A 9371-nucleotide genomic window follows, 5' to 3' on the forward strand; every position below is an offset into this window, starting at 1 on the left:
CACATCCCTCAAACCGCTCAGCAATCACACTTGGATATCTTATGAGATAGAGCAAACTAAAGAAGCTTCACAGGTCTAAAGCTCTATACACCTTGTGTTGGACACTTTGGAAACAAAACGTTATGACGGCCATGATTCAATGTCAGGACCACGTTTCAGTTTTTTTGTTTTTCCACTAAATAAAACTATTTTATTAATCTTATACTCTGCCTAAGCTAGCTAAATTTTTTTAACTTAAGGCTTAGTGTTTTTTTTTAATATAGTTGACTTAAAATATTAAATTAGTTTCAGATGTACTACAAAGTGATTTGACATTTGCATACATTATGAGATGATCACTATAAGTCTGGTAACCATCTGTCACCACACAAAGTTATTACAATATTATTGACCATATACCTTATGCTACACTGTATATTACATCCTCATGGTTTATTAGCTTGAGGTTTGTACCTCTTAATCTCCTAAGTATTTCACCCCCATCCTCCTTCCTTCTGGCATCTACCTGTTTGTTTTCTGTAGAACTCATAGATGAGTCTGTTTTTATTTTGTTTGTCTTTTAAACATTTCAATTAATTTTTTTTTGGGCTGTGCCACACAGCACCTGAGATCTTAGTCCCCCAACCAAGAATTGAACCCGAACCCCCTGCAGTGGAAAGGTGGAGTCTTAACCACTGAACTGCCTGAGAAGTCCCTAATTGTTTTGTTTTTCAGAGTCGACACATAAGTCAGGTCATAGAGTATTTGTCTTTCTCTGCCAGATTTAGTTCACCTAACATAATACCCTCTAGATCCATCCATGTTGTAACAAATGGAAAAATTTCACTTTTTATGGCTGAGTAATATTCCTTGGTACATGTATACAACATCTTTTTCCATTCATCTATTGATGGACACTTAGGTTGTTTCTTGGCTATTGTAAATAATACTACAGTGAATACTGGAGTGCATTTATCTTTTTGAATTACTGTTTTTTGTTTTCTTCAGATAAATACCCAGAAGTGAAATTGCTGGATCATATGGTAGCTCTTCTTTACCATCTGAGTCACCAGGGAAGCAGAAATGCAGGAGACCTGGGTTTGATCCTTGGGGCCAGAAGATCCCCTGGAGAAGGGAATAGCTACCTGCTCCAGTATTCTCGTCTGGAGCATTCCATGGACAGGGGAGCCTGGCAGGTTACATCCATGAGGTCGAAAAGAGTTGGACATGACTGAGTGACTAACAACACCTGGTAGTTCTATTTTTAGTTTTTTGAGGAAACGTCATACTCTTTTCCATAGTGACTGCATCAATTTACAGTCCCACCAATAATGTGCAAGTGTTCTCTTTTCTCCACATTCTCACCAACACATTGTTCTTTTTGATGATAGCCATTCTCACAGTTGTGCTTTTAATTTGCATTTCTCTGATGATGACTGGTACTGAGCATCTATTCATATGCCTGTTGGCCATCTGTGTGTCTTGTTTAGAAAAACGTCTATTCAGGTCCTTTGCCCATTTTTAAATCAGGTTTTTTGTTGTTGTTGAGCTGTATGAGTTCTTTGTGTATTTTGGATATAGTTTCAATATAGTCCCTTTATTGAATATATTGTTTGCAAATATCTTCCCTATTCAGTAGGCTGTCATTTTGCTTTGTTGATAGTTTCTTTCAATGTGCAAAATCTTTTTAGTTTGATGTAGTCCTGTTTGCTTATTTTTGCTTTTATTTCCCTTTCTAGGAGACAGGACCCCCCCCCCCCCAAAATATTGCTAAGATGGATGCCAGAGAGCATACTGCTTATGTATTCTTCTATGAGTTTTATGGTTTTGGGTCTTACATTTAAGTCTTAATCCATTTTGAGTTTATTTTGGGATATGGTGTGAGAAAGTAGTCCAGGTTTGATTCTTTTGCATGTAGCTGTCCAGTGTTACCAACAGCATTTATTGAAGAGCCTGACTTTTCCCCATTCTATATTCTTGCCTCCTTTATTGTAGATTAATTGGTCATATTAGCATGGGTTTATTTCTGCATTCTATATTCTGTTCCATTGATCTATGTGTGGTTTTTTTTGTGTGCCAATAGCATACTTTTAAAATTAGGGTTTTTTGTTGGTTTTTTTAATAAACTTTAGAACAGTTTAGACTTATAGAAAAATCAAGAAGATAGCACAGAGTTTCCCTGTCTTTCACACTCAGGTTCCCCTATTATAAATATTTTACATTATATTGTACATATTTTCCGGTAGTCATGTATGGATGTGAGAGTTGGACTATAAAGAAAGCTGAGCACCAAAGAATTGATGCTTCTGAACTGTGGTGTTGGAGAAGACTCTTGAGAGTCCCTTGGGCTGCAAGGAGATCCAACCAGTCCATCCTAAAGGAGATCAGTCCTGGGTGTTCATTGGAAGGACTGATGCTGAAGCTGAAACTCCAATACTTCGGCCACCTGATGTGAAAAACTGACTCACTGGAAAAGACTCTGATGCTGGGAAAGATTGAAGGCAGGAGGAGAATGGGACGACAGAGGATGAGATGCTTGGATGGCATCACCAACTTGATGGACATGGGTTTGAGTAGACTCTGGGAGGTGGTGATGGACAGGGAGGCCTGGCATGGTGCGGTTCATGTGGTCGCAAGGAGTTGGACACGACTGAGTGACTGAACTGAACTGATTGTACATTTGTCACAATTAAAGAACCAGAATTAGTCTATTTTATTAATTCAGGTTTACATTTTATTCAGAATTCCTTAGTTTTTACCTAATGTCCTCTTTCTCTTCCAAACACCCACCCAGAATACCACATTACATTTAGTTGTCATGTCTCCTTGGGCTCCTCTTGTCTGGGGCCTTTTTCTAGACTTTCCTTGTTTGATGACCTTGACAGTTTTGAGAAGTATTGGACCAACTTTTGGTAGAGTGTCTCTCACTTGGAACTTTTCCTATGTCTTTCTCATGATTAGACTGAAATTCTTGAGAGGAAGGCCACAGAGGTAAAATGTCATTCTCTTTGCATCACACAAAGGTACATGCCATCAACTTGACTTATCAATGTTGATCTTAATCTTGATTACCTGCTTGAGGTAGTGTTTGGATTTTTCCACTGTAAAGTTGTTTTCTCCCCTACCCTTTTTAGTCTTTGCAAGGAAGTCACTATGAGTGGCCCACAAGAATGGTGGTTTACTCTCTTCTTTAAGGGTAGAGTATCTACATACAGTATTTGGGATCATTCACGAGAGGTTTGTATCTTATCCCCCATTTATATCAGAATAGATTTGCTATTTATTTTATATTTGAGGTTATAATACAATACTGGTTTATTTTATTGCTCAAACCGTCCCAGGTGTGGCCTGTGGAAGCTCTCTCAGCTGGCTCCTGTATCCTCTAACATATCTCTAGCTTCTTGTTGCTTTGTTTGTCTGGCACTTCCTTACTTTCTGTACTACAAAATGTTCCAGGCTCATCTTGTATATTTCCTGCTCCAGTCCTAAATTCGATCATCCCTCCAAGGAGAAATTCAAGGCAACGTTTTAATCTTAGCAAATGTGCATCTGACTGGAAGTTGGGGCAATTTCTCAGGTGGACAGGAATAAGACTCAGGCCACACTCGGGAGGGGACTTTCCCAGCAGCAGCAACCAGAATTGCAAGTCTTTAGTGAGAAATAGATGACTCATCAGCTCCCCAGGTTGTCTCCTCCTTCCCCCTCTTGCTGACAAGACTGTCCCTAAACCAGCTCAGACAGAGAGACCCAGGTTAGAAAGTGTCCCCACCCACAGGGCCAGTGAAGAATGGCCTGTTGCAGGCCAAGTTGGGGTTTAACCATGACCAGCTGATACCTCCCCCATTTGTATTATTTATACTCCCTTCTACCTGCAGAAAGAATTAAACATGATTACTCTCAAATTTACAGCTACAATAAAACTATTTTTAATAATAGCTTGGGTAAAAGGATAAGAACATTGTGAAGAAGAGTGTGTGTGTAGTAATTTTGTCCCAGACACCCAGACTGGGGCAATTTCCTGAGAGGTTCCTTGAATCACAGTTTACTAGCACCAGAAATAAGAAATATTTAAGAAATAAATATGAAATAAAGAAGCTTCACCTAGCATGTTATAGCTGAAATGGAGCAAGTGATTTCTCAGGAATTACACAGCTAATGAGTTGAAGAAGTAGGAATACTGGAGCAGGTCTCCTGATGTCTAGGTCTTTTCAAATACCCATTCTTGCCTCCCTTTCCAGGAGAGCAAAAAGAATAGCTTTCAAGCCTTCTGGGTGACACAGTGTGAGTGAAGGCAACACTTTCAGGCTTCTTTCACTTGCTGGATATCTTATGTGGATGTGTCTGAGAAGTCATAGGGGCTATAATTAGGGGTTATTAGCATCCACAAATACTTGGAGGTAAGGAATGTAGGATGTAGACACTGGGATACCCAAGTGAATACTGGGGATCCTACCATTTCCCCACAGTCAAGTTTTAATGGTTAAATCAGCAACTTTCTAGTAGTTGTCCTCAACATTTGATCAAAGTTGGTGGGGGGGGCGGGTGCGGGTAAGGAATAAAAATCAGAAATCTTGAAACTTTTTCCAAGAGATTTTGAGATTTGGACTTAGAGATTTTAATGCTACCTTCTGCTTGAAAAATACAATTATTTCTTTTCTTCAGTTTTCACTGACCTACTCCCAACACTCTCCCTTCAGCAACTCATGAAGGAGGTGTTTTCAATGATCTTTATATAGGCTGAGATCTTTGTATAGGCCTGGAATTCAGAGAAAGGATTCTGGGTCTGGTGTCACTTGGTGTGGCTGCAATAAAGAGATGAAATTAGCATCAGGCTATTCTTCACTTGCTCTCTTGGTGACCTTCCTAGGGCTACATGAGATATCATGTCTCTATCTATAAACACCTTCTAGGGCAAGGACAATGGGTGGCCCAGGAGAGCATCAGCAAGTAGATAATTATTATGTGCTCTTGATGATGATGATGATGATATTAGAGACTTTGGGGATTTAGAAAATATTCAATTGGAGAATCGTCCTTGAAGATCCTCCCCAGCTAGCTTCTCCAGCATCCTGAGATCCTTTAGAGAAGCAGAGTGAAGGTGTTTAAAGCCTGCTTTCAGGTTGAATCTAGAGGAAGCTCTTGCGTGGAAGAGGTACATTATTGCCTGCCGTGTTCCCTCTTGAGTTTATATTCTGCCTCTTCATGATCTTTTTATTTTTAAAAAGTAATTCATTAATAAAATTATTATCCAGACTTTTTAATACTCAAACATGTCTTTTTTAAATTGTTTTAATTTGAATAAAGGTTTAATTTGAATATGTTGCATTATGTGTTCTGCAATTTGCTTCTTCTTCCTAACAATAAATCCTGGATATCTTTCTCTGCCAGGATACCGAGATCTGCCTCATATGGGCAATTCTTTGTTCTGGAACCTGTGTGATTCCTTGAGCGTCAGTTTTCGGCCTGCGTCCCTACGTCCTGGTGTTGGAGACTGCCTGACCTCTTGGGGCGTACTATAGAGGGAGGTCCTGGAGGAGGCTCGGAGGGTGGGCGGGGTCCGAGGCCGCTTGGGGTATGCAGATGAGGTGGGCGGGGTCCACATCTACCCGCGGGTAGCGGCTGGCGGTTGAGCTGGGTCTGCGCGGATTCAGTCAGAGGCAACCTACGGAACGTGCTTCACCGATCACAGCGGAGCCTGGTCCCCGGCTGTCCCCGGAGCGGGCCATGCCCCCGCGGGAGCTAAGCGAGACTGAATCGTCCCCGCTCCGGTCCCCGACCCCTCCCCCGGGACGGGGCAGCGCGTCCCCCGAGCTGGGCATAAAGTGCGTGCTGGTGGGCGACGGCGCGGTGGGCAAGAGCAGCCTCATCGTCAGCTACACCTGCAATGGGTATCCCGCGCGCTACCGGCCCACAGCGCTGGACACCTTCTCCGGTACGTTCAACGGCCACGGCGGCCGCGTGGCTGGGGGTGGGGTTGTGCACTCGGGGGCTGCGGCTGGAGCCGAGGAGCTAGTGCACCGAAGCCCCCGGGGAGGCTGGCGGGAGCAGGCCCCGAGGTGGCGCTGCTCAGGCTTGGTGAGATCCAGGACGCTCTTTCTTTTTCTTAAAAAAAAAAAAAAATTTTTTTTTCATTTATCTTTGGCTGTTCTGGGTCTTCGTTGCTGCGCGGGTTTTTCTCTAGTTGCGGCGAGCGGGGACCACTGTTCGTTGTAGTTCGCTGCTTTTCACTGAGGCGGCTTCACTTGTTGCGGAGCACCGGCTCTAGAGCGTCTGGGCTTCAGTAGTTACCGCACGTTTAGTTTTGGTTCCCGGGCTCTAGAGCACAGGCTCAATAGTTGTGGTCATGGGCCCGGTTGCTCTGAGGCATCTGGGATCTTCCTGGACCAGGGCTCGAACCCGTGTCTCCTGCATTGGCAGGTGGATTCTTTACCACTGAGCCACCAGGGAAGCCTCTTTTTCTTTTCTTTATTTGAGTATAATTTCTTTACAATGTTGTGTTAGTTTCTGCTCTGCAACGAAGTGAATCAGCTATATGTATACCTACGCCTCCCTCTTGAACACTCCCCTCCCCCCATACCACCCATCACAGAGCACAGAGCTGAGCTCTCTGGGCTGCACTGTATGTTCCCACTAGCTGTCTATTTTATACATGGTAGTATTTACGTGAAATCTAATCTCAGAACGCTCTTTCTAACTCAGTCTTTCCCCTGCCTGTCCCCTGCAGTGCAAGTCCTGGTTGATGGAGCCCCGGTGCGCATTGAGCTCTGGGACACAGCAGGACAGGTGAGAAGTTGGACCATCCTCTACTGGTCTGGGGTGAGGTGGGTTGGAGGCTGGGAGGATCCCGGGTCCATCAGGAATGGAGAAGGCCTTGGGCCCTTAGTTACAAGTCTCAGTCTCTAAACCCAGATGACAAGGGATTCCCTGCGTCCTGTGGCAGGGAATAATGGCCTGGACTTTCCATCCTAGGAAGACTTTGACCGCCTTCGCTCCCTCTGCTACCCGGATACAGATGTCTTCCTGGCCTGCTTCAGTGTGGTGCAGCCCAGCTCCTTCCAAAACATCACAGAGAAATGGCTGCCGGAGATTCGTACTCACAATCCCCAGGCACCTGTGCTGCTGGTGGGTACCCAGGCCGACCTGAGGGATGATGTCAATGTACTGATTCAGCTGGACCAGGGGGGCCGGGAAGGCCCTGTGCCTCAACCCCAGGCTCAGGGTCTGGCTGAGAAGATCCGGGCCTGCTGCTACCTGGAGTGCTCTGCCTTGACGCAGAAGAACTTGAAGGAGGTGTTTGACTCAGCCATTCTCAGTGCCATTGAGCACAAAGCCCGGCTGGAGAAGAAACTGAATGCCAAAGGTGTGCGTACCCTCTCCCGCTGCCGCTGGAAGAAGTTCTTCTGTTTTGTTTGAACAGCTGTGACAGCAAAATGATCAGTAGGCCAATGGCCACAGACTTCTAGAACCTGAGACATGGGGCCTTTGAGGGGCTCTGCTGGCAGGGCCCGGCCACCCTCATGGGACTCAGTTCCCGTCTGAACGCTGTGGAGCCATGGGCCTTTAACTGCCCGCTCTTCTATGCCAGGGTGAGCCTAGGGCCTGGAGGAGGGAAGGCTCTGACTTGGATTTCTGTGGTCAAGGCTGACAGAGAAATCCTAGTACTTTGAATTTTCATGGGATGATCCTGACAGCATCAGCTGCCTCCAAGCAGTTTGGGATCCAATTCCCAGTTTCTTATTATGGGCCCTCAAGCCAGGCTGGCTGAATTAGGACCCCTTGTGGTGGTCCCCATCCCTTCCTTGGCCCCAGGGGTGAGGAAGAGCCTGAGGAACAGCTGGGCATCTCAGAAGGCTGAAGGTGTCCAGCCCTGATTTGGAGAGCTTAGAATGAATTGAGTAAGACAGAGGTCTGTGAGAGATTGAGAAGGAGCAGAAAGTACAGCCTTGGAGCCTTAGGACTAGAGGCAGGCTGGGGAGAAGACAGATCAGAGGGCTTCTCTTGGTACGACGAAGAGAAAGAAGGAGAGTAGAGAAGTGGGGCAACTGAGGAGCAAGGCTGACACTTGGGCTGTCCTCAAAGCCTCAAGGCCAGGGAGGGCGGGGCCGGTGCCTGAGAAGAACTGGGTCTCAGGGCTCCCTAGGCACTGCCCAAACTGGCTGGACCAGGAGTGGGGCAGGAAGTGAGAGGCAAGGCCCAGCAAGAGGAGGGGGAGGAGCTGCAAATCAGAGCCTAAAGTAAGAAGGGGCTTTCTTCAAAGTCATAGCCTAGAAGACAGGGCAGTGTGGAATCTGCAAATAAAGCCTTAAGTTTCTGAAGCTGCTGTCTCTGGGTCTTTTTCTGGAGAGGTTAGCATGTTGGTCCCTCAAGGCCCAACAGTTTGGATAGAGACAGCTTGGGTACCAAAAGACTGAGGCTAGATTGAAAGGTGAGGGCTGGTCTAGATGGGACCGTGATGGGAACTGGCCTGGGGGGAGGGGTTTGGGGTGCCCCGTTTGGGTCTTAGCTGGTTCCCAGGAGAGCTAGCGTGGGAAGCAGCCTGGAAACGGGTTTCCCCAGGTGTCAGCGCCAGAGCTGCTTTCCCATGACCTCACCAGGCGGGAGGTGCCCCTCCCCTCTCCCCTCCCTTCTGGAGCACAGTGCTCAGCCCGGGGCTCTGGGGCAGTCCCGAGCCCTCTAGCCTTCCTGCTCTGATCCTTCCAACAGTCTACAGTGCCCCAGGGTTTCAGATTGGGGAGGGCCCTCTGGTTCAGACCCTGAACACGAAGGGACCCCCATACAACTTAAACCTCAACCACTGGCCAAACTTCTTGGACTTGGGTTGGTTGAACCCAGCCAGTCTTTAGACTTAGCACTCAAAGGCTACATAAGGACCTAGTGAAGGTCAGGATGCCAGTGCCAACAATTTATATTGCTTTTTTTTTTTTTTTGGTCTCTTCTGTGCGGGTTGTGGGATCTTAGTTCCCCAACCAGGGATTGAACCTGCCCTCAGCAGTGAGAGTGAAGTGTCCTAACCAGTGGGCCACAAGGGAACTCTGGTCAACAATTTAAGTAGAAGTCTGGTCCCAGAAATCCTTTGAAAGTGAAGGTTCATTGATTGAGGACTTGGAGAAGAGCAGGGATTCAGAGAACATTCCCTGGACTTGGAGCTGGAAGGACATTTAACAGGTGCATTTGGAGTGGGAGGGGCACCACTTTACCTGTAAGGAAAGGGAGGCTCAGAGGAAAAAGGTAATATTCCAAGTAATATACTATTATTAGTGGCCATAAGAGCACTTTGCAAACTCTAGAGATGGTACATGGTAAGTGTTGTTCATGTGGAGAGGTATTTCTAAGGCACACCTGGGGCACTTGCTAGGCAACTAATGGGCCAGGTGAGCCCTCTGTCCCAGCCC

The 9371-nt window shown here is 46.1% G+C and overlaps 1 protein-coding gene across 1 annotated transcript; it reads left to right on the plus strand.

Annotated features, from left to right (window-relative positions):
- Nucleotides 1-5594: 5594 nt before the first annotated feature.
- Nucleotides 5595-8294, plus strand: RHOV (ras homolog family member V). Its single transcript, XM_043921004.1, has 3 exons — nt 5595-5911; nt 6704-6762; nt 6949-8294. Exons 1-3 carry the CDS (start codon nt 5704-5706, stop codon nt 7390-7392), a joined length of 711 nt encoding a protein of 236 aa, XP_043776939.1. The 5' UTR covers nt 5595-5703; the 3' UTR covers nt 7393-8294.
- The last annotated feature ends 1077 nt before the right edge of the window (nt 8295-9371 follow it).

This window comes from Cervus elaphus, chromosome 12 (genome assembly GCF_910594005.1).
Source record: "Cervus elaphus chromosome 12, mCerEla1.1, whole genome shotgun sequence".
In the NCBI taxonomy this organism is placed as follows: Eukaryota; Metazoa; Chordata; class Mammalia; order Artiodactyla; family Cervidae; genus Cervus; species Cervus elaphus.